At 44.1% G+C, this 24916-nt stretch overlaps 1 protein-coding gene and 1 long non-coding RNA gene across 5 annotated transcripts; one reads left to right on the top strand and one right to left on the bottom strand.

Moving 5' to 3' along the window:
* Positions 1-13: 13 nt before the first annotated feature.
* Positions 14-24327, bottom strand: LOC116445443. Its single transcript, XR_004240789.1, has 3 exons — positions 24315-24327; positions 24003-24004; positions 14-93 (listed from the first exon to the last, which is right to left on the bottom strand). It is a non-coding gene; the product is annotated as an uncharacterized LOC116445443 (long non-coding RNA).
* Positions 12720-23168, top strand: LOC116445335 (acyl-CoA (8-3)-desaturase-like). Of its 4 annotated transcripts, XR_004240734.1 has the most exons (14): positions 12720-12980; positions 14430-14540; positions 15271-15468; positions 15851-15952; positions 16109-16237; positions 17080-17140; positions 17824-17900; positions 18186-18283; positions 18924-19020; positions 19289-19368; positions 20048-20173; positions 20455-20602; positions 21069-21246; positions 22627-23168. XR_004240734.1 is itself a non-coding variant. In XM_032111888.1 (12 exons), exons 1-12 carry the CDS (start codon positions 12735-12737, stop codon positions 20504-20506), a joined length of 1377 nt encoding a protein of 458 aa, XP_031967779.1. In that variant the 5' UTR covers positions 12720-12734; the 3' UTR covers positions 20507-20942. The 4 variants fall into 4 exon arrangements, 1 of the variants encoding a protein (XP_031967779.1); XR_004240733.1 differs by lacking the exon at positions 21069-21246; XR_004240732.1 differs by lacking the exon at positions 22627-23168 and having other exon boundaries at positions 21069-22150.
* Positions 24328-24916: the final 589 nt, after the last annotated feature.

The raw sequence follows: 24916 nt of genomic DNA, 5'->3' as shown, positions 1-24916 counted from the left end.
GTCCTCTTATGTTGCCAGGGCCTCACCACCCTCACAGGGAAGAATTTCTTCCCATTATCCAATCCAAGCCCACCCTCTGGCAGTTTAAAGCCACTCCCCAGTGTCCCAGGAAATAAAAACCTTCAATTTTTCTCTTAATGAAAACATGACTTCAGAAAACATCTGTGGAATATAATTTCCTTTGCTGCTGCTGCTGCTTCAGCGCTGCAATCCCTGTGGAACAGAAGATTCCTGGAAAAGGAATCCTCTCTTGACTAACATGCTCTTAAATATGACCTCAGATATTAAAAGTGAGTTTGAGGCATCACTGCCTCGTTCATGCAGTGTTTTATTGCCTGTTGTCACCCTTCAGTTGCATGAACCAGGGTGTGCCTGGTGTCTTCTTGTCTGAATCTGTTGACAGCAAGATAATCCCTCTTGTCTCTGCAAAGAAACCCTCTTAACAGGTTTCCCACTGGGAGAGCTGGGACCTGGCAAGCCCAGAGCTCATCTTCGAGCTCAGCTTGGCCTCTGGTTCACTGCTTGATACTTTTAGCATCATTCCCACCTGGAACTGGGAGTAAACCTTGCCTGCTCCAGTGCTTACTAAAGCTGAATTTTGGCCGTGGCCATGTGCTCCCTCCCGTTGGTAAATGCATCCAGGTGACCCTGCAATATATGCCAGGATTACACTTTACATTTTCTAAACCCAAAATGTGAAATCACCTGATTTTGGAGTAATCGTCATAATCCTCAGCTACTGGGGGTATTTCACCTCAGTTCATAAGGGGAGTCGGAACTTCCCCTTAAGATTTGAAATCAAATAAAAACTTCTTAAAATTTTATTTCTCAGGTGATTTCAAAGGAGCGTTTGACTGAATGTGGATCTGGAGACAACCACTGTGTTTTTCTTCACTCCCTAGGAAGAAATAGCTGAGTTTGTAGTTGATTGACACTGGGAGAGCTAAAGAGAGGAAGGATCAGCTGGAGGGGTTCTCAAGGAGAAAACCGGGAAAAGATGAGGGAAAAATTATCCAAGTCTGCCTCCCTGTGGCAGCGTCTCGCTGTTGCACCTGGAAATGGGCCAGTTTTTCCCTTTTCCTTGGACAAATTCCTCCCTGGAACAGCTGCTGTGAGTAAGACAGAAATGTTATCCAAATCACAGTAACAAATGACAATATAACAGTATATAAAAAAAACCAATATAACTAAATAACAATAGAAAAAAACCTTAAATATCTTTCTTCTGGGTTACATTTGTATTAGGTGTATTTGAAAATGAAAAAGTGGTGTAGTTGTAACAATTAATTCATAGCAGCTTTGAAGCTGGAGCTATTCAACCAAAGCTCTTCCCTGGGGGTAAAAGAACCCAAATTATCTCCAGACAAAAAATCCAACTTGCAAGTAGCTCATAAAAGAGAGAAAAAAATGGCATGAAAACTCTAACTTTTTTGTGGCTTAATTTGAAATAATGGTGGATTTGGAAGCCAGGACCACACAGGACTTAAAGTTCACAAATTTCATCCCAAACCTGTATATTTTAGAGAAGACATTCCATCTCCTGAACAAGAAGGATCATTGTCCACGTGGAATTTCACAGTGTGAGAATTTGGCTCACCTGTTTTGCCACCAAATCGTGAGGGTTTATTCACAAAATAGAGGCCTTGTCAGCCTGCAAGCCACAACAAGGAGGTCCGGCCTCTCGCCTCACGTTTAGTGCTGCCTTTCCATGCCATGGGGAGAAAGGCGCCAACAACAGGCCTGTTCCTCATCACCTGCCTTTTGGGCACAGCTTTGGATGCTGGGAGGGGTTTGCCAGCGTCCAGGAGGGCAAATGCCACCTTTGAGGTGATTTTCTACCACAGAAGGTGTTTGCTACCAGTTTTTGGCACCTCATTTTCTGAGGGGAAAGACTCGCAGTTTGGATGACAGGTCAGAGTCCTTGAGTTCCCTTCTCCTCCAAAACCTCTTCTCCAAGGAATGGAGCACAGGAATAGCTCCATGGCCCCTCATATCAGTAGCCTTTTCTTTCAATCCATCTTATAAAAAATGGAAGGGGATGTGGTATTTCCATTGCTTGCTCTGTGTAATATCCTGTGAGAGACCAGCTGGCTGGGCCTTACTCAGCCTTGGATGGTTAAACTCATTCCTTTGCTTCCCTCTGCAGCTCCCAAAGCCCTGTTATGCCTCTTCCAACGGGAAATTTAATTGCATTGTGTCCCTGGTATAATCCCTAAAGCTGCAAATTAATTACTGGGCCTGTCATTCCAGGACACTGGGAGATCCCACTGTGGTGAGGGAATTATTTCCAGATCCACGTCCCCCTGGGATAATTCCAGCTGCTGTCAAGCTTTCTGTTCCATGCCCAAAGGACAGCACTTGGAGTGTGTGGTGTGTTTTGGTGCCTGGCACCTCCTCAGGTTTGCAATCTGTGAGCAATCAGGACATAAACAAGGAGTAGCTGCTCAGGACTATTATCCAATTAGTACCTCAGAAGTATCCCACAGGCACAGCCCAAAGCCTGTGTTTGTCTCATCAAGGATTAGGAGTGATTCAGAGAAGTCAAATGCAGTACTGGCACAATATCCACTAATATCCATCACACTGGGCTGGAGCAAAAGGATTTATAATGCAATTTCCCTCCAAGGATAACCCTCAAGCTGGCTCATGGAGCACCTAAAGAAGATACCATACTAGAAGAACAAAGCATTCCAACCAGTTAACCTATGGAATAGTAATCCATAAATCCAAACAAAGATCTAGGATCTGTCCCTTAATGGACTTGTCTCAGTTAGGATCCCTCAGCTCAAGGACGTAGAGCTGAGAGGAGATGGACTGCACATGAAAGTTCACCTTAAATCTACACCATTTGCCTGTTTTGTATTCTCACCACGCATTATAACTTCCCCAGCTATTTTTTCAGTCTTTGCTTCCTTCAGAAGCTGCTTTATCTTCCTCCGTTCTAACATTTCTTTTTATTTTAAGGATACCTTTTTTCCCGAAAACTTTTAACCTTCTGTTTTGCTTAGGTAGTTTTAAATGGTGCATACTCTGATAAACTCCTATGAACATTTACTCTTTGCTTGCTGACTCATGATTAGAAAAAGCTTAGGTAAAAAACAGCTGGGAATGGTTAACTGTACTTTTACCAATATTTCTTTCAATAATACAGGCTAGTTTTGATTGAAGAGCATAAAATAATATTCTAAAAAAACACAAGGGGACATTAAACAATCTGGTCAGCATTAATAATAATTAGTGATGGCAGGTTCTTAAGACTTTGAGCAATTGATTATCTACAGCAAGTAATTAGATTCTTGAGATAACTTATCTAATGGCACTGGAAAAGGATAATGATAAACTATTGCTGATCCATGGAAGCTCCACAGGGACTGTGCAAGGAAATATTTAAATATTTGTTGTAATTTATGAATGTTTTTATTCTAATGACTGTTTGAAACCAGTGAAATCTCTCCACCATGTGTTCCTCAACAATTTTAACCTTATAGATCCTTTAAATGTTTTTTGGAGAAGATAATTAAAGGTTCTGCCCGAAAAATGAGACATTTTGATTATAGGATACAGAAAACTTTGAGCTTAACTGCTGGTTTTGTCCCTGAGCAGGAGCAATGACGTATGAGCATCTCCTGCCCTATATGAAGATATTTATGATACAAAACCCTCTTAAAGGAGGCGCTGCAGTGCAACTTTCATTTATCTGTGCTTAACACAGATATTGATTGATTAAATGATATTAATGATATAGCTCTTTGTACATTGGACACTACTATGAAAGAAAGATATCATATTTTTAGGGTTCCGAATCGATGTGTAAGAGGTTTCCAACAGGTATTGTTATTACACACATGCAATGGCACAGGTTTTGACTGTCTGAGTTGCAGCCTTTATTTTACAACACTGAAGCTGCGGCTCATAAACCCTGTGGTTTCCAGAGCGAGCTGCCCTTGTACACCCGGGGCTGTGATGTTGGTGTGTCCTGTGCCTATGTCCCTGTAGTGGACTGACCCCGAGTTGATGGACAGTCTTTTAATGACGCTTCTCACGATTTACACATTTAAACCGCACGGAAAGGCGGGAATTGCCTTCCGTCCGAGCGGAAAGCTGAGGGGCTCCGAGCCTCCGGGGCCCGCCGGGCCGGGGCCCCTTTCCCCTTCCCCTTTTCCCAACACCGCGGCACGGAGCCTGGGTCACTGCTGGGGGGGGGGGGGTGGAACTGTCCCAGAGCCGCAGGCAGCTAAACCCAGCCATGCATTGCCACAGAGCTAAAACCAGCCAGGATTGCCACGCAGCTAAAACCAGCCGTGGACTGCCACAGAGCTAAACCCATCCGGCGCGGCTCCCTGGGACCGGCGGGTCCCTCTCCTCGCCACACGCAGAGCCAGCGGGAGCCGGCGGAGCCTCCTGTCTGCAGCCAGCACACTCCGTGCTGAACTGAAGAGGACACCACACAGCCAGCAGCACAAAGGGAGCGGGGCTTTCCCCACCGTAAAGCCTGAACAAGAACACTCTTCAACGTGGCGGCTTCGGAGTCAGAGAGAAGAGAAAGCGAGTCCTGTGGGACGGAGCTGGAAATGGCGACGGGAGAAAAGAGGGCGGTGCCGCGATTCTGGCGCGGAGCTTAAAAAAACTTCTTGCATGCCGTGGTAAGAAACTGTAATATCACAAACTGTTTGTCTCTTTAATCCATTTGAAGTACATGGGGAGATGAAAAATTAACGTGTGGCCCGTGAAAATTGTGAAGAGTGCCTATGCCAGGCTATATAGGAGCAGCGAGAGGCTTTTTAGAGACTTGTGGCGAAGAAAGCCTTTGTGTTCAGGCCAAAATAACTCATCCTTAAAAAGATTAATAACCCCATGTGATGGCCCATGTTTGGCAGTGTGAAGGAACTGTGAGATTTTTCATGGGAGAGATGTTTTGCACCACAGCAGATGGTTTCTTTCTGGGCGGGTCTGCTGTTGGTGGCACTTTGGGAGCCACGTGCAGCTGAAGAAAACCCTTTTTTTTTTTCCTTAAGCATAAGAAAGAGACTTATCAAGAACTGCAACACTGACTAAAATCCCGTGTTCTGTTACCCTTTGTGTGAGTTGGGTAAAAAGAGGAAAGTGGCTGGGAAGGGTGTTGCTTTAATTTCTTGTTATTTCTCTTTTAATTCTATTAAGTAATAAAACTTTTTCTTTGTACTGCAGCTGTTTAAGGTTTGTGCCTGCTTTGCTTTCTCCTAATTCGTATCTCATAGAAGGAAAATAAATAAGTAATGGATATTTTGAACCAAACCACTACACTTAATTGGTGTTTCCACTCGGTTTACAAATTGAACCCACTACAGTCCCTTATGCAAATATACGTTTCCAAATGCAACTGCAAGCCAAAATATAGATAAATCAGACGGTTTATAGATTGTTTTGGATAAATTCTGTTTGACAAGCAAGAATTGTGTGGTTTAGGTAGCATTAACTTCCCGTTTCTGCTTCTTTGCCCTTCACGGGGATGCAGGAGGAAGAAGACCCCAAAAGAAAGGGTGGGTTGTGCTGAAATGTGGATCCAGCCACCCCAGGTGAAACAAGGCAATTAGGTAACCCAGCTGGTGCTAGGCAGAGGTTGAGCAAGGAACTGGTCCAGCTACAAAATACAGTTCCTCCCTTTTGATCTTGATAGTGGCTCCTGAGTGACAGGATTAATTATATCCCTCGGCTCTGCTCCCCCTCGTTTCCCTCCAGTAAAAGTGAGGAAATTTTTCTCATGGAGTGAGTGGGTGTCTGGGATTTGGTAAGTTTTTCTAAGTGTGGAAAACACCAGTTCTCGCTTGAGACTGGCTGAATTACTTGACTGGGGTTTTAATGTTCTGTCTCCCCTGGGGAGAATAAAGGAGAATAATTTAGACTTGTTCTTAAAGGTGAGGAAGTTGTAAATGCTAATTGTGGGAGTGGAATTCTGCAAAGGGTTCTTTTAATTCTTTAATTTTTCTATTTCAACTGCTTCTGCAGAGTTTTTCTGAAAGCAGGGTTCCTTAAAGAGCTCCATTATTTCACTTATGAAAGGGAAGATGAGCTAAGCTGGTCACTGTCCACAGCAAAGGGGTAGAACACAAAGAAAAGCTGATTAGATCTCAAGTACTCCATTTTTCTTTAAATCTAAAACTTGTGCTGCCTCCAGCAATGACTTTTTTGAAAAAGAACCTTGTCAACACTAGCACTGAAGGACTTATTAAATCAGATGCATCTTGTCCATCTTTATGGAGTCAAGCATCTTGTCCAAGATGCAGCCTGGGTTTTCTTGTCAATGGAGCAAGATAATTATCTCTGGATGTAATTTATGCTGTCCATTTCCTTACATGACTCTAGAGCAAGAGCACATAAATCATTTACGTTATGCATTTTAAGACAGCTAAAGCTAAATGATTAAATTAATTTACTGTATTTGAAATATTTTGATGCTCACATTATCCTGTTTGGAGACAGAGAGAGGCAATGAAGCACTTTCTGTATCTGTATCACCACACAGCGTAATCCTTAAACGTGTAGGTGATAAAAGGGGGTGAGATTGTTAAAGGACATCATCTGCTTCATGGAGTCATGGAATGGTTTGGGTTGGAAGGGACCTTAAAGCTCATCCAGTTCCATGGACAGAGTACCTTCTATTTAGAGCAGGTTGCTCCAGCCTGGCCTGGAACACTTCCTGCAAACAGCAAAGAGGGGGAAAAGAAAGAAACAAGTGTGAAAAGACCAACCAAATTTCCAGGTGATGTTTGCAGTATAAAAGTCACTGCAATTTATATTTGTTTGTTTTAATTTTGCAGAATTACGTGATCTCCAGCTGGTTTTTGTATGAGCCTGTTAGTGCAAAGAACTGCAAAGGAAGTGCTTCTCAGGAGGAGCAGTGAAAGACACACACGTGGTGCCCAAATGTTACAGAAGAGGCTTCTCAGCAAGGTAATTTGGAGGCTTGTGCAATGTGTTTTCATCCTGATGGCCGATGGGACCTGCCTGTACCTGCTGACACACCTCAGGTGGGAAGGCTGGGTGGATCTTTACTGAGGAGTTGGAATGAGTTTGGAGTTTTCCCCAAAACACTAAAGCAGACAAATCTTCCTATAGATGGGATCTGTGAGTCTGTGTAGAGTGTGAGCACAGCTTGTAATGTACAGCAAATCCTTGCTGGCTCCTTGCTCTTCTTCATCTCCTTGTGCTTCTTCAGCTCTTGAAATTCACAATTCCTCTCTTTTATAAGAAAAGGAGGGAATGCAGTAGCACAAACATCAGGAGTGCCCCTCTCTGCCTTCCTTTCCAGGAGAAAATCTTTTACTGTGGACACTATCATAAGTTTCTCTCCATGTTTGCTTTAGGAACATGGCTGTAAAGGTCTTTTCCAACCAAAATGGTTCCAGCTTTTTTTCCTGCATTTCCCCATCCTTGCCAGTAGTGTGATGCCAACATTATCACCACCCTTATGAAATCTCTCTGCTGACTTCCCACCATGACTGAGAACCATGTCTCACCTTCTATACCAGCTAATTGTGGATGGGGTTTGTTCCTTTCCTTTCCTAATCCTTTACTTTATAATTTTAGATTGATTTTGTTTCTTTTTCCTTCGTAATTCCAACGTATTTAGAGTTGCTGGGCTGTCCTTTTGGCCTTTTCCAAACACTCTTCATCAGGATGTCACCCTCTGCAGATTAGGAAAGGAAGTAATTATGGTTCTCATATACAGGACTAAGCAATTAGGAATTATGCAACATTAATCCCTCTCTCCCCCACAGATTGGCAATGTCAAGTGGAAATCAGCTATTCCAGGTACTGGATGATGAGAGGTCAGTTTAGCAGTGCTGTGATAGAAGATTATTTGGAAGAGCCAAGGATTTCTGAGGGATTTTCGGCTCCCTCTGACCCTTACTCTAAAATAAAGTGTCTGTGTTTGCAGGAGGAGAGGGACTGGCAGATTTGGACATCATTGAAATAATGGATAGAACTGGCCATAACCTCGACACTGCTTTCACTTCGCAGGACCAAGTCTGAAATATTCTGTTTGAAAGAGTGCAGTTGAAATACTTCCCCTGATTTCTGCTGTTGGTAGGACAGCTGCTTTCTAAATTAAGATAAGGCGAGGGTAAAGTCATGTGGACTGATAAATCTTTCAGTTGCTGTATTTATTGTCCCTTGCTCTAACAAGGGAGCAATGCCTCCTGTGGGAGGGAGTGATCATACACTTGATTTTATGTGTAATTTTTATGTACAGCTGGTCTGTCATTATTCTGTCTCCCCTTTCTGGCCTCTCTTGTAGGTAATTGCTGTCATGCTGAAGTCTGAGGTGTGAGAAACAAGGCTGATGAGAGAAATCACTTCCCCACAGAGGTTACAAAATCCCTTCTATTATGCCGCAACTTTGGCATGTGCCACCTCCATAACTCCATTACCCAGTATTTTCCTCAGCTTATTTCCCATTTATCCCACTAACAGCCCTAGAAGTTATCCCATGTTAACATTCCCCAGCCATACTCTTTGTAATTTTTGTTCAGGTTCTTCTCTTCCCTGTTTTTTTTGCCATAGCTTGGCTCATACTCTCAAATATGTTTTGAGTTCCCATAGCAGCTTTTGCTCTGTGTTGACATCCTGGCCTGCCTTGTTCAGACATGCAGAGTCACCTATTTGGTGCCTCCTCAGCCCTGAATTTGGGACTGGAAACTTCTGGTTTGATTTGGGTAGAAGTATGATCACCTGGTGCTTGGAAAAGCAAGTTGGGATGAAGAAAAGAGCAATAATGCAGGGTTTTCCTCAGAGTTTAAGCAGTTAAAAGTGAGGGAGAGCTGGTGGGAGATTGCTTCCACACGTTTTTATAATTTCTTCAAGGGGCTAAAGGGCCCTGTGGGTGCAGTTATCACCAAAGGGCGTAATCTTCTCTACCAGGATGTGACGTGGTGTGTGACAGGAGAGAGTTTCTATCACTTTCCATTCAGCAAGTCTGTGCTGCAAGCCCTGAGTTGCAAGCTGGAGCTTCTTGCGGGGCAGCAGATAAGACCTGCTGTTGTGAAAGATCTCATTACATCACATGAAATCTGCGAGGATTCAGTTCTGCTTCTTCAAACCCAGGGAGCACACCCAGAGAATGGGTTGCCATACCCAAGAAGTAGGGTTAGCAGCAGCTCTGGGCTGTTACCAGCTGCTCCAGTAAAACACAATTTAACAAATCCTTACCTGCCTGAACCTTTTCTACACCAGCCTTCAGGACCACGAACAAAAGGCAGTGAGGAATTTCCATGGAAAGCACAATGTCTTACCCACAGCACCAGTTTGGCTGAACACATCTGAAGTCCTCAGTAGGACATCAGGACCCTCAAAAGTCCCTGCCATGGCATTGGTTCCAGTTAGATGCTGCAAACTCCAAGGACTAGCACAGATCCAGCTAGGAATGAGGAATGAATAGAGAACATTCCTCTAAGGAGTTGTACCACACAAAAGAATAAGAAAAGAAAAAGAAGGAACAGAGGTTACAGGCTGCAAATAATAACTTGTGGATACGACTTTCATTCTTCTATAAATTACATTTTTATGGATAATTTCTTTTGTTTATTTATTATGAATAATTTGGTTTGTTTGCTCGTATTTTTATTTATGTTTTGCTCTGGGTTACTCAGCTTAATTAGTGCTCCTTTTATTTTTTTCCTTTTTCCTCAAGAGGTGGATGATGCTCCAAGCCCTGGTAGTGTTTAAGAAGCATTTGAACAATGATAGAAGCTTTAATTTTTGGTAAGCCCTGAAGTGGTCAGGCATGATATTTGTAATGATCTAAATGATCTAAGTGACTAAATGAGAGTCCCTTGCAAACAACTCAAATGTTGTATTGTATTCCATTCTGTTCTATTCTCTCCTGCCTCTAGGAGAGAGGAAATTCCTGCTTGTACTTTTATGAAGGTGCTTGGCCTCCTCATGTCTTTGGTGTCAATCACCTAATTAATGTTTCTCTCCAGAATCTGCCACGTTCATGACATGCAGAAAGGGAACTAATGGAGTTCCTTTGGTAGCCAGCAAATGTATTAATCACTTAGGAAATGCAACAGCTCCAATTGGAAAAAAATCAGATTTTAATCTGCACAAAAAATCCATTTAGCTTTGCCCCAATGCCCCAATTTTTTTTTTTTTTTTTTTAAGGCTTGATGACATATGTTTTAAGACAAAAGTTCCAGAAAGGACCATGATGCACCTTTGGTACACTGCAAGGAGAGGAAGACTGGATAACAGGAGCATAAAAACGTGGGATGTGTGAAGGAACAATGGTTATCAGGTAGCTATCAAGTCGTAATTTGATGCTTATCTTTTTGGCAACTGACATCTTGATTGTGAAAAGACAGGTTGCAAAACCAATCAGTGCTGCTTAATGTGGGTAAAAAAATTGAGGAGCTGCAACCTTGATGATGTGGTGCAGATTAATGAAGGGTTTGTTCCCAAATGGATTGTCCCATTGTAAGGCCCTGCTGCTACAATGGAATGGGGTGCTGTTATCAGCATTTCTATCACAGCAGTGTCTACAGTGATAATGTCATGAGTGTCCTGCATGTGACAGGCAGCTCCTTCTCCCTGCAGGTTACATGGCTTATCCTGAGGTTATTAAAGTTTCAGTTATCCAAGGGCTTGACATAAATCCATGTAAGGTCTTAAAACCTCGCTACCATTTTGGGTGCTCGAGGGCAGTTTTCAAAAAATCTGAAGCTCCAGCTAAGCTCTTGCTTGTCTCCTAAAATCCCCAGGTTCAAGCCTTGACCTGCCTGGCCTGGAACGCCTCCAGGGATGGGGCAGCCACAGCTTCTCTGGGCAGCCTGTGCCAGGGCCTCCTCATGGTCACAGGGGAGAATTTCTTTCCAATATCCTATCTAACCCTGCCTTCTCTCAGTTTGAAACCATTCCCCCGTGTTCTGGCACTCCAGGCCCTTGTCCAAAGTCCACCTCCAGCTCTCTTGGAGCCCCTTTAGGTACAGGCATTGTGCACTGAAGTTGTGGTATTTGGGGTTATTTTGTGTACCCCATACACTAAAAACCCTCTGGGGAGGAAGTTTCCCCTGTTTGCCTTACTGAGCCAGTGGGAGTAAGTATTTAACTTTGTGCAGGATTTTAGGGTCAGAGAAAGGCTGGGCTCGATGATCTTGGAGGTCTTCTCCCACCTTAATTCCATAAAGCAGCTAAGGAGCCATGAGCACAGGACAAGGAGGGGCTGGATTCTTCCTCCTTCTCTGCTGAATATTGAATATTGAGTGTTCAGGGTAGGAGGGGAAGCTAAAAGGAAGGAGTTGTGCTGCACTCCTGAAGGTGTGTGCCAGTGTCGTGGAGGTGGCTTATCTCAAATGTTACAAAAACACATTCTGCAAAAAGCACCAAATGTGAGCCTAAAGGGGTGGCAAAGCCCAGGATTCAGGAGGAAAAGGTGCCTACTGTGACAGGGGAGAAGCAAAGAAACTGATTGATCATAACAATTATTAAACTTCCTTTTAAGGCACCTTACTGCACTGGCTGTCTCTGGGAGCTGGGCTGAGAAATCAGCTTTAGGATTTTCACACCTTCCTATAAAGGAGAAGAGCCAGAAGTATTGTGTAAACAACTTGAGATAACTAGATGAGATTTCTTCTTTTCATCAGCATTCCTTTTGGAAATTTAGACTGCAGAATCATTATCAAGTGTGAGATTTATCAGCACAAGCAGGCTCAAGAGCAAACAAGCACTGAGAAAAAAAAGGCAAGTAGATGTGTGAGAGAGGTTATAAATGTAAAGCAATTAATTCAAATTAATCATCAAAAGACAGTAACTCAGATAAATTAATTCATGTACTTTGAAAACCCTGTCCTAATTGTGGCCTCCTCCATCTGGGTTGTTGTGGATGTAGATTTTAACAGGTGGTTTTCTACAGGATTAAGAAATCATTCAGTCAATTTCGGTTTTAAATTTTCAAGATTGGGTCTGTTTTGACAAGAGAAAATTGTGTGGATGCTGTGACTGTTCAGAGGGAAAGGAAAAGTGGCACCAAGTGTTGTTCTGCAATTAATGCTCATTTCCTGGAGCCCTCAAGTCTAATTAATAATTTTACAGACACGAAGGGGGCAGTGGGAGGGAAAGAAAGAGCAGTTTCACAACCTGCCATTAGAACATGGGACAACATTCCATGTGTGCCACCCCAGGTTTATCCCAGGTGGTAACAGAAGCGCCCAGGGCAGAGCTTTGAGGATAATTCCTGCCACGGGCTCTGTGGGAGCTCCCTGCTCGTTGTGAGTGCTGGAAAACTGGACATAAAGAAATATGGGGTTTCATCAGGTGCTAGATACAATACAGAGTTTTCTGGAGATTGGTGTGGTTCAGTTGTCGGGTTGTTTTCAGCAGGGCATAAGCATGTGCTTAATTCATGTTTCATCCAGGGGGTTCGTGGACTTCAACATCAAAAGCGAAGGTGCAGAGTGATACTATTTTTTTCTGGTTAATCAGAGGAGTGTTTTAAGGGAAGTTTTCCCTGTCTGAGCCTGTCCTGGGAACGGGATGAACTTGCTGAGAACCCCCCTAAGCAGTCAGGAACCCCACACCTGCGGGTACTGCGGGGCTTTGGGTCCTGGGGATGCAGAACCGGGGCAGCAAAGGGGCAATTTTTGGGGGGGAAAAACCAAACCCCGAGGAGCTGGAGCTGGTGGAGGAGGCGGGGACCGGAGCCAGGGCGGGCCCTCCCTTAAATGCCACGGCGGAGCAACGGGAGGGAGGAGGGCAGGATGGCACCGCCGGGAGGTGGCGGGGAGGTGCGGGATGGGGACAGGGATGGGGACAAGGACAGGGCCCCTGCGGCGGGGATGCGGCGCTTCACCTGGGAGGAGATCGGGCAGCGGAGCGGGCGGGGGCCGGCGCCGCAGGAGCGCTGGCTGGTGATCGACAGGAAGGTGTACGACATCAGCCACTTCTGCCGGAGACACCCGGGGGGGGCCCGGCTCCTCGTCAGCCACGCCGGGCAGGACGCCACGGTGAGCGGAGCGGGAATGCGGGAGCCGGGATGCGCCGGAGGAGGGGGCCCGCGAAAAGTCGTGCGGAGAGGGCTCGGGAGCGACCTCGGTGGGAATCGGGGTATGGGACGGGGTCGAGGGAGCGAAGTGTCACCGCTCCGTGCGAGCCTCACCATCCCCATGGCATGGAAAAGGGCAAATGAGGAGATGCTGCCGGCGGGAACGGGATCGGAACTGTTGCTCCAGCTAAATCAGAGCAACAGCTGGAGCCAGGCCAGAGGAGCACATGGAGATGCTCAGAGGGCTGGAGCACCTCTGCTAGCTGGGAGTGTTCAGCCCGGGGGAGAGAAGCCTCCAGGAGGACCCCAGACCTCCTTCCAGTACCTAAAGGTCCCCAGGAGAGCTGGAGAGGGACTTTGGACAAGGGCCTGGAGAGACAGGATAAAGTGATAAAGAATAGCTTTAAACTCAGGTCGATTTAAATTGGATATAAAGAAGAAAGTTTAGGTGATGAGGGTGGTGAAACGCTGGCACAGGTCACCTAGAGATGCCCCATCCCTGGACACACTCAAGGCCAGGTTGGATGGAGCAACCTGATGTAGTTGAAGATGTCTCCGCTGGTTTCAGGGGGATTGGACAAAATGAGCTTTAAAAGTTCCTTCCAACCCAAACCATTCTGTGATTCTTAAGTCTGCAGGATTCCTCTTATCTCCTGGTCTTGCTTGTGCAGTTACTGGGAGCTGGAGTAAGTTTTTCCGTATGTAAGGGATATTTGAGGATCGTGGAAATCAAAATAATTTTCAGTCTATCAAGTTTAAATTTCAAATTGTGTATTAATTGAACTTGGCATTCTGTAATTTCCATCACTCATTTCTCGAGTTACTACTGCCAGATTTCTTTCATTTTAGCAGGCTGGAAAATCCCAGACAATGGATGAACCAGGTATTTTGTTTCTGGGATCTGAGCCGCTCCCTGTAGGTTGGTTCCATGTCCAGATCATTAAGCCCTGCAGGCCTTGAGCCACTTTTGTGTCTGTCCATCTTGCATTAGGTCCATTGCTTAGTCTTTTGGATGTATATTACGAAAAATTAAGAAATTGTCTTAATTGAACTGGAAGGTTTTTAACCAAAAGCATAGACCCATGAAAGGTAGCAACTCAGGAGAGGATGAGAAGCACAGAAGGCTCTCAGTGAGCAAAGAAACCTGAAGAATGAAAAAAACAAGTATGATTAATGCCACCATTTTAGTAAGGGTGACACTGCATGAAACTGTGGGAGTCCTTTTGGTGCTGCTTTTTGTTGTGGTGTTCTCTCACAAAGGACACCTTCCACTAGACCAGGTTGCTTCAGCCTGGCCTTGGACACTTCCAGGAATGGAGTGATTTAAAGGGTAATTTTAAATTTTTTTCAAAAAAAAATATGTTTTAAACAAAATTTGGATATGTTTTCCTTTACTCCTGTGCCTTTGCAGGATGCCTTTGTGGCATTCCATGTCAACAAGGTGCTGGTGAGCACGTACTTGAAGCCACTGCAGATCGGGGAGCTGGCACCAGACCAACCCAGCGTTGAGCCCACTAAAAATGTAAGTCTGTCCTCACAAATCAGATCAAAGGAGATTAAAGGGAAATATTCTAAGATTACACCTTGTTCTTCTCTATCAGCACAGCTCTTGGAGCAAGGGGATCCAGCTTCCTCACATTTTTTTGTGCTCCTGCTTAGAAACAATGCATGAATATGAGCCTAAATCCACATTATGTGGTTGAGAATGAGATTCCTGAGGACGAATTTTTATTATCACAGCAACAAAATAGCAGAGTTATCACTGCTTCTTTCTCTTGCTTTGAGGAAGGGCTTAACCAAAAGGAAAAGTCTTGGAGAATAAATATTCTCCTTCAGCTGTAGGTGCATTTAACCCTCCCCTGTTAATCCTGGGAAGGGAAAAGTGAAGACAAATATAAGGAATCATTTCATCCAAAGACCTACCACAAGGTGGCATGGGAAGTTCATGCACCCAAAGTACAACTTCCACTAGACACAACTTCCAGCTGAGCCCTCTGCTGCCTGCCAAGGGTTTGATGGAAGAAGCACCGAGGATTTGTTTTAGGGATTGGGATGCAGACATTGTGATGGCTGCTTCTGGCTCCTCAGCAAAAAGCTGTAGCAGAGCAATGATGATGTTTATTAAACCCAGCTCTTGCCCTTTTAGCCAGATCCTTTGCTCTTTCTCCCCGCCATTAAAATGGTTTTTGGGTTATGAGGCTGCAGTGGTGCCCTCTGAAACCAGAGAATTGTAACCCTGGTGCTTCCCCCAGGAAATGCTGGTGAAAGACTTCCGGGAATTGCATGCCACAGTGGAGAGAATGGGACTCCTGGAGCCAAACCAACTCTTCTTCTTCCTGCTCCTGGCTCACATCCTGCTCTTGGATACAGCTGCTTGGCTCATCCTCTTCTACTTTGGGACATCCTTACTGCCCTTCGTTTTCTCCCTGCTGGTGCTGACCATTTCCCAGGTGAGCAATGAATTCCATGACATGGACTTGCATCCTACACACACACACACACACACACACACAAGCAGTTCCTTGTCCTTTGTTTCCTCACTTGGCACAGTGTCACTTTGCCATAAAAACACAGCCGCTATCTGGCTACCAAGAAGAAATTCTGCACGTGGGGAGCTCACACTAAACTTAGTTTGGGATTGTTTTCAGCAAGATATATTCTGGGGGAAGCCTTGAGAGTGTCAGGATTTCACAGTCCCTTTCTGCTGGTGACTTTGGAGCAGTGTCTGAGAATCAAATCTTGATATTTCAAAGCAAAGGATGAATGTGGCACCATCCTGGCCTCAACTCCTGGTTTTTCTCCCCTCCCAAAGTTTTCTTTCTCCTCTTCCAGGTCCAGGCTTCCTGGTTACAACATGATTTAGGACACCTCTCAGTATTCAGGAAGACCAAGTGGAACCACTTGCTGCACAAGTTTGTGATGTGCCATTTGATTGTGAGTCCCTGAAAACTTTGGAGGGTTTTCCTGTAAAAATGTGTGTTCTGAAGACTCTCTGGAGCATGTGTAGCACAGTGGGAAGGATTAGGGTCAGGAACTGAGGGGATTCTAGCTCTGAAAGTGCTTTTTGTGCTTTGTTCTTCCCTTGAACAGGGGGCTTCGGCCAAGTGGTGGACTCTCCTGCACTCCCAGCACCACGCCAAACCCAACTGCTTCCACAAGGACCCTGACATTGATATGCACCCTTTCCTCTTCACTTTGGGGAAGAAATTCTCCGTGGAGGTCAGTGTGTGGGTGTGGGAAGTCTAAAACTAAGGTGTGATGGCATTTTCTGTGAAGAGATTTATTTCTCCACAGTTCAATTAAGTCCCTTTAAGAATTGAATATTGAACAGCTGACATCAGTAAATAGATTAGACATGATGTAAGGGCATTGTATATAGAGTGGAAAATCCACCAGCACATTAATGGCTGGAGAAATCTAATGACCTAGAACAACAACTCAGTAATTAATGATCATTAGATAACTTGTAAACGTCAGTGTAAGGCATGGCTGCACTCGGCCTGGAATTATTGTTTTATTATTAATGTCTGAGGCTCAGTCAGAGGGGTGGCTTTGGTGTGTCCATGTCTTGTGGGAGAGTTTGCTGTGATAGGAACAGCAGGACTGAATAACCCAGGGCTGTTCCTGGAGCTCCAGTTGGGCAGAATTTGTTGGAGCATGTAGGATATTCCCAGTTTGTCCTGCTTGGACACTTCCAGGAGTGACAACATAAAAGTGCTGAACCCCTTTTGCTGTAGATCCCATCAGTTCTTGAGACCCATCACAGCAGCTACAGCAGTAAAATATTTTTCTCCATGCCATCGTGGAACTGCCATTCAAGTTGAGAGAATCAGAGAAGAAATAAGAAGAAAAAAATGAGAGAAAATACGTATTTCTGACCACTAATATAACTTAGCCTTGATATATCTAATTCTTCACAAAATGATTCATGACACAAGGAATGAGGGTTGTGAGAAGCGTGCAACAAGAGCCCCTCAGGAAAATAAATGGAAAAGAGCAAGTTACCTGTGCAAATTGCTTAGTCTCCACTCTTTTTTTTTTTTCTGTTTTTTTTTTCACAGCTTGGGATCAAAAAGAAAAAATACATGCCCTACAACCACCAACACAAATACTTCTTCATCAGTGAGTATCTCCATTTTCCTGCCTTTCCCTCAGAGGTGCTAAAGGGGCTTGGAGATTCTTCTTTTGACTCGTAGAACTTGAGAAAAACAAAGGTGCCTGAGTCAAAGAACACAATAAAAAGCCATAATAATAACCACCAGATTTTTTGGAAGAGTTGAAGACCTGACCCATCCTATTCCAGATCTCCCACATCCTCCACAGTGGCTCTGGTTATGATGTCATACCACATCTTTCAGTGGTATCAAAGTCTGAGGGTTTGGGGTTTTCTTGGTTTGATTTAGTTTCTTGGGGTTGTTTAAAGTGCAAGAGAGATGTCCTTTTGGAGGGTTGAGTTTGAGTTCTTCAACCCCAAATCGCTGATAGAAAAGGGATTTCATACTCATTCCTGTTGTTGTCCTGCTTTGAACAGAGGAATAAGGAGCCAGATAGGCTTTGGGCTGTGGAAACCACTTCTCAAAATAATCATTTGAGGCTGTTCCTCAGTCAAGAGCCTAAAATGAAATCTGAGGTTTGTAAGAACTCTCAGATTAATGGACAGCCCTAGAAAGGTTTGAAGGCACTAATACAACATCCTAACCTGGAATATTCTCCACACGGAGCAGCAGTTCAGGACCCTTCCCTTCCAGGCTGATGTTGTCACTCAGTCCATGATGTCACCAGTGATGATGAATTTTTCTTTCCAGCTCTTCCTCCGCTCCTGTTCCCCACCTACTTCCACTGCCACACGTTCTACATTGCCTACACAAAGAAGTACTGGGTGGTAAGTTCTGCTATTTGTGTGACCAAAAGGGACCTTCAACCTTCCTTCTGAGCATGGAGCCACCTCCTTGCTGGGCAGCAATGCTCGGATTCACCTCTCACAGCAAGCTGTGAGAAAGTATCATTGGCTTGTGTTGGATTGCTCTAGATGATTCCATTCAGGAAAGAAACTGTCAAAGCTGAATGTAGATTGTTCTCTTATACCTATACTATGAAACTTAAAAAGCAACTTAAGCAAATGTAGTTTATAATGACCTGCTTTTCTTGTTATCTCTGGTTTTGGTAGGACCTGGCCTGGATGCTGACCTTCTACATCCGATTCTTTTATACTTACGGATCATTACTAGAAACAAAGAGTCTCCTGGCATATTATTTTATATTCAGGTGATGTCTCTTTAGAAGGTTGTCCAGCCTTTCCTCCCTGCATTCTTTCCCTCTGTACCTGCCTGCCTTTCTCTACGTTTATATTTCCACATTCTCCTTTACCACCTCATTTTTTGCCTGCTTTTTAATTCATAAATTCTTTTGTTCAATTGCCAGTACAAGTTTTATGTTGCCCCATTGGCTGTGGCAGCAAAGAGATTTCACTGAGTGCTGACCAAATTGCAAAGTATCTACCTTATATAACATTCAGTGCTTTGGGTGCTGGATCTGCTGCTACTTAAAGAGAACATTTAACCAAAACAGCTTAGCCTAGGCTTGCAAATGGCCAGGCATTATCCAGCATCGATGGCTTGAATGGACAGCACACTCTCCATTTGGATCACTTCACTGATTCTTACCAGTTTGGGCCTTGGCTACAGATACAACAAGCTGAGCACCAGTCAGTGTTATAACAAAACACATGAAATAATCGTGAGTTTCATAAGGAAGTGCGAAACTTCCAGGGTTTGGAAATCCTTCCAGGTGCTGGCTTAGCAAGGCTAGTGTTCAGCCATGTCTCTAAGTCTGGCTCTGCTGTTATTTCAATGGCTCTTCCCTGACCTGCTCACCCAGTACTGAATTGTCTCATCTCATTGCACAGGATGCTGGAGAGCAGCTGGTTTGTCTGGGTCTCACAGATGAGCCATATCCCAATGGATATCGACTATGACAAGAATTTGGACTGGATGTCTACTCAGGTAAAACATTTTTCCACTCTTAAGAATTGTGGCCATACAGGTACAAATTTTAACCATAAGGAAGTCTCGTGTTTCGTTAAGGGTGAAATCTGTTGGGGGCTGGGAAGTGAAGGTTAGTTAACAGGGTGATGGATTCAGTCATGGAAAAGGTAAAGAAGGACAGCAGTGACACACTCATGGGCAATCCAAAATCAAATCCAGGTCCAGCTCTGGTTCCTAAACATGCTTGGATCTGTCTCTGACCGTGCTTTCCTCTCCCCTCCTTTAGCTCCAGGCAACCTGCAATGTGGAGCAGTCGCTGTTCAATGACTGGTTCACTGGGCACCTCAACTTCCAGATTGAGCATCAGTGAGTACTCACCTCAAGAGTGAATTTTGCTTCCCCTCCTCCTTTTAAAATATTCTTCATTCTCTCTTTTTTTTTTTCCTTTCCTATTCTTTTTTTGCTCTGAATTCTACAAATAGTTGTGGGGCACAGATGAGTTTGTCTTTAAAAATTGAAACCCTTAAAGAGAATCATGTAATTCAAAACTATCACTGGATCTGCAGGATGATGAGAGAAAATGGAACATGGGTAGGGATCCATGCAAGGACAGCAAGAGGATCAATCCCAAATAGTAGGTTTTAAGGATCAGTGGAAATGTCCTGGTTAAAGCACCTGGTTTTAGTCTGCCACAGGAGTTTAAAGCCACCTCTGCTGATTATTTATGCTGTTACTCTGTGGAGTGAGATATGCAAGGATGAGCTCATCTCTTTCTCTGTGCCATGGAGATGGCTTCTTCTGGGAAAAAAAGGGAGGGAGGAGAAAGTAGTTTCTTCCATAAGCATCATTTAATTTGGAGACAAACTGTGGAAATGAACAGAGGGGGAAAGCAGGGAATTCCTACGAGTTCCTTGTGCTAAAAGCACCGCAGGGGGAAAGAAGAGCTGGGAACAGCTCCAGACCCTTCTCATTGTGAGCTGGGTGATTCCTGGGAAGTATTAATGACAAGGATTTCTTACAAAGCTTGCCTGTCTCCTGTTCACAGCCTTTTCCCTACAATGCCACGGCACAACTACTGGAAGGTGGCCCCTCTGGTGAAGTCCCTGTGTGCCAAGCACGGCCTTGAGTACCAGTGCAAGCCTCTGCTCACGGCCTTCGCAGACATCGTGCAGTGAGTCAAAATACTCCCCCTCCCCCCCCAAAAATGCAGGAGAAACTGGAATCTCAAGAGCAAGAGATGTCTTGCTCTCCTTTTACCCTCTTGGACACATGGTGACTCTTGGGGATGGTGCTGTGCAGGGCTGAGCTGGACTCGATCCTTGTGGGTCTCTCCCAACTCAGCTTATTCTGGGATTCTGGGAAATGAGCATGGAGAAAACCCCATTCCCTTGTCCCCAGCAACACTCCCCTGAGCAGCCCTGAGATGTGTCCTCTCTTTCTTCTCTCTCCCAGCTCCCTGAAGAACTGGGGAGAGCTCTGGCTCGATGCCTACCTGCACAAATAAAGGACAAGGCTCGGTGCTACCATTCACAGCCTGGCACGACTGCATTCCCAGCAAGCTGAGGGGCAGGGACCACAAGGGACTCTCTGGCAGGAGAAAGTGAGTAAGGACTGAGGGATACAATTCCAGCAGGCATGAAGCTGCCTGAATTTTTCTTCTGGTTTTTCCTGGGGTTCTGGTTTGGGTATGTAGAGTAGGCAGGGCAAGCAGAAGGTGAAATTGTTAGAAGAGGGAGGAGCCCTTTGCTGACTGAGTCTGAGCATTTCTGAGTCTGGGCATGGGCTCAAGTCAGATCATGGACTGGTGCAGCTGCACACACTTAACCTCATGTCAGAGTCCTCTGACTATGGTTTTTTTTTGTTTTCCTCATGTGGAGAGTTTAATGCTTGATACAGTGTTTGCTTACTTGAACTTGAAACTGCAAAGGATTTTGGATTAACATGGTGTTCCAGCAATGTGCTTAAACCACAATAAATCAGGATAAACTGCAAACCACACTTAGACTGTAGCAAATGCAACATGCAGTGAATAAAAACATAAATGTGTTTTCATTACTGTTCTCTAGAGCATCCTTATCATCACAAGGCCAAGAAATACATGGGTTGAAACCAGCTCAAGCCCACTGCTCTCTTCAAAATTTATCTGGTTTTTGGGGTTTTTTTGTACTTTGCGTTGGACTGAGACATGTGTACACTCCATGTGCATTCCCCACCTACACAGGACTAAGATTATACTACAGAAAGGTAAACCAAAAGTAAAATAAATCACCTACAGACATTTGGTCAAATCCAAAAGTTGCTTTTGCAGCTAAGCCAGGATTAGATCAGATTTTGGCTGTGCTGGGCAGAAGGTGAGTCAGAGAAAGAGGCTGGTCCAGGTACTTTGAATCACCTTTGAGAGGAGACAATATCTTTCCATTAATTAGTAAGAAAGCCTGTTCTTTTTCTCAAGTGAGTACTACAGTGAGTACATACTCAGACCCTGAAATAAAAGACCAGCTTTTGGAAAGGGGACTGTGGGAACAACAACTTTCATCTGAATAGCAGTAGTTACCACCACTTTTTACAGTAATTCAAGGTTAATAAATAAAAATCTCAAAAGGTAAAAATATATAAAAAAGCCTCTGATGATGTAACAAAGGGACTTTGTACTACTTATGCAATGACTGGCTGAATTATATAAAAACCTTTAACCCTGCACAGTCAGCCAGAACAAGGCAGAGATTTGCTATTACACCATTTTTCCTGCCTTGGAAAAAGTGCAATTATGTTTAGAGGTTAACACCACAAAGTACAATTCCTGACCCATGGGAGTAAAAGAAGCAATTCCCAAAAAATCTGTGGGAGAATGAAGAAATAAAGCAGGAGTCACAACAGTATCAGTTATTCACAGGCACATTTCTACTACTTTAAAAAAGCCTTTTAAAAATTACCTTAAGCAGTCTTTGAAAGTGATTTATTGGGTAGATGAAAGGCCTGATTTTGAAGATCATAATTTGATTTTTGGACCTTAGACATCACTGGGCTCCTAGTTCAGGACCCCTGCAAGTCAAAATGCAATTTAAAAAGAGAGCTGTGAATGTTTCAGTTGTTTGTGGACCCAGCAGTGCTCCAACAAGGAAAGGTGTGCAATAGGATTGAGCAAGACTAAGATAAATTTGGATAAATATGGAATAAAGCCTAAGCAATATATGGATCAATGCCAGAGCAAACAGGAGCAGTTGCCAAGTTTTCCCTGGGTATCTTTGACCAATCTTATCAGTTTCAGCCTCAGATGAAAGGCTGCCAGTACTCCCTCAGGAAAATATTGAATAGCTGGATGAGATTTTACAAAGCAGATATCACTGAGAGGCCCAAAGAAGGAAACACGTACAAATTAGCAATATAACCCAACAGGTAAGCATAAACAAATTTTTAAAAACTCCAAAAACCCCAGAAAACCACTCCTGCAAAAAAGTTATGGTTCATGAAAACAGAGTGAAAGGAAAATTAGCATCAGCAGTAGAGTATCTTCCTTAAATGTGAACAATGATGAAAACAATACAAAATATTATCAGGCTTACTCTGAAATACAGCCTTGATTCCTGTGGCTCTGAAGGGCAAAATTCCCTTCTTTTCTTACAGTGGTGTCTTGGAATCAGAGGTTCAGGGAAGACAGTTCCCACTGGAAATACTACTGAAAGTTTAAACTCAAAGGGAAGTATTTTTCCAGTAAAATCCTTTAGTACTTTTCCTAAGTGGCTAAAGCACCTTGGACTCTGCACATACACAACAAGTGAAGCAGGGAGAATGAGATTTCTTCATTGCTGGTTTTCCAGCTTCCCTCCACAAAGTCGGGAGTGTTGTTGAGACCGTGTAGAAAACACCGGAGCAGTGATTACGTAGGAATCCTGTGTTTTCATCCTGCTTCGGGAGTGCTGCAACTGCAACTTTGTCTGCAACCAGTACCTGCCCTCCCCCTCCTTCCTCAATAAACCTTACAACAAATAAGCACAAGGTCAAAGATTCCCGAGTGTGGAAAGAGAATCACACAATAGTTTGGGTTCCCAGCTATTTGTTTGTAGGAAGGTGAATCCACTTCTGTGTAATCAATGATTACAGGGACAAGGATTTATTGCACTGGAAAAAAAAACAACCCAACCAACCAATAAAAAAATAACAAAGTTCCCAATCCTGGTCAAAGTTTAAAAATGGGGAACTTGAGAGAAACAAGCAAAGGATAAACACTGAAATTAAGACACAGCAGATCTATATAAAGGATTTCTGTGGTTTATCACGTGCTATGAAACAAGAAATGAAGATTTCCTTCTGACTCAGTCCATTGGAGATTCACGGTATTTGAATCACAGAATCACTGGATCCAGCTTTGACTACAACTATGCAAAAAGCCTTTCAGAATCTTGAACTGATTTGAATGAAATGGATTAAGATCAAGGTGAGCAGTTCTGAGGTTTGTAAGAAATTATGAAGACATTGTCTTCCCTGACCACCTCTATCCACCTACTTTGGGTAGCAGGATGTAAAAATACATCTTTTTCATTAAAAAAGTACAACTATCAGTTTATCAAGCTTCATTGTGTGATCTGAGAACAAATTTCAGCCCAGCTCCTGAGGGCCTGCAGTGCAGGGAGATTTCCAGCTGCTCTGGGGTTGGAGTTTGATGTCAGGTGGAATTCCAGTGTGACCAAGGCTAAGCTTTCATCAGCCAATTAAACCACACAGGCTCTGCTCAGCAATCCAGGCTGGAAAAGTGTCATCGTTAACAGTGAACTATCAAATACTTCACTTGTTATTTTTACACCACTGCCTCATCGTTCAGCCTTGATTTGCTTTCCCAGGCTGTGGAACAAGGCACCACTTCACAACCTTTTGCAAACATAGGGCTTTTTTTGGGAATCTTCTTCATCCTACTGATCCATCCCAGCTGGCATCATCCTGAATGTCACAAACCTGGCAAAACTGCCTTAAATTCATTTACAATAACCAAAATAGAGCCTTACTTCTTTTCCCAGTTCTGTCCAAAATGGCCTTAGGCAACTGCTGAGGTTTGATCCTCAATGTCAGAGTCAAGGTTATGCTCAAGTCTACCAGTGCATGCCATGACCTGTGTCATGGGCACACAACTTTGATCCCAAACATCAGTTCAGACTGAGCTCTGCAGCATTACCTGGAGGGCAAAGGTCAGGCTTTACCATGCACTGCAGACCTTCATGTAATTTGCTATCAGCAAGAGATAAGAACACACAGCACATCAGTGATCGATTCACCTCTGCAGGGCTGGGCTGAGCCCCAAACCCCACAGCAAACTGAACTCAGAGTGCAGAGAGAGGCATAGAGGGCTCACCCCTGCAGTGAACAGGGACATTTTCCAGTATCCCATGTTGCTCAGAGCCCTGTCCAACCTCGATTTGAACAATTCCAGGGATGTGGCACCCACCACCTCCCTTGGAAACCTGAGCCAGGGCCTCATCACCCTCATAAACACTTTGTGAGGAAACGGTGACTCACGTGCCTGTGAGAATGCATGGATCAGATCTCCAAACAGGGAACAAACAGCCTTTTTCTGCAAGGTGAGCAACAGGTATGGAATATTTGGCAAGACAATGCGATTGGTTTGCCGGAAGCTGAAATGATGGATACCCACACACTGCTTAGGAGGCAATTCCCATCAATGAGCTGCACGCAGAAAAGGAAATCAGGGCTTTTTCCAACATCTTTGAAGCACTGAAAGTCTGATCCAAACCTCCCTCACCCCTTTTTCTCCCCACGTAACATTCAGCAATCCCATGAACTTCCTCAGCTCTTGGCACAGCTCACTTCGACTAAAGTGATTCTGGGATCTGCTCATGGTTTCTGGATATTCAAGTTCAAATATTTTGGGAAAGGGAAAATAACCTAGGAATGAAGGCCCATG

This window comes from Corvus moneduloides, chromosome 6 (genome assembly GCF_009650955.1).
Source record: "Corvus moneduloides isolate bCorMon1 chromosome 6, bCorMon1.pri, whole genome shotgun sequence".
NCBI lineage: Eukaryota > Metazoa > Chordata > Aves > Passeriformes > Corvidae > Corvus > Corvus moneduloides.
This window is presented reverse-complemented; position numbering and strand designations above follow the sequence as displayed.

Coding starts and splice junctions, on each gene's coding strand:
- LOC116445335 (XM_032111888.1), top strand. CDS start 12,735: ATGGCACCGCCGGGAGGTGGCGGGGAGGTGCGGGATGGGGACAGGGAT. Junction 12,981..14,429: donor ACGCCGGGCAGGACGCCACG/GTGAGCGGAGCG, acceptor GTGCCTTTGCAG/GATGCCTTTGTGGCATTCCA. Junction 18,284..18,923: donor GCATATTATTTTATATTCAG/GTGATGTCTCTT, acceptor CTCATTGCACAG/GATGCTGGAGAGCAGCTGGT.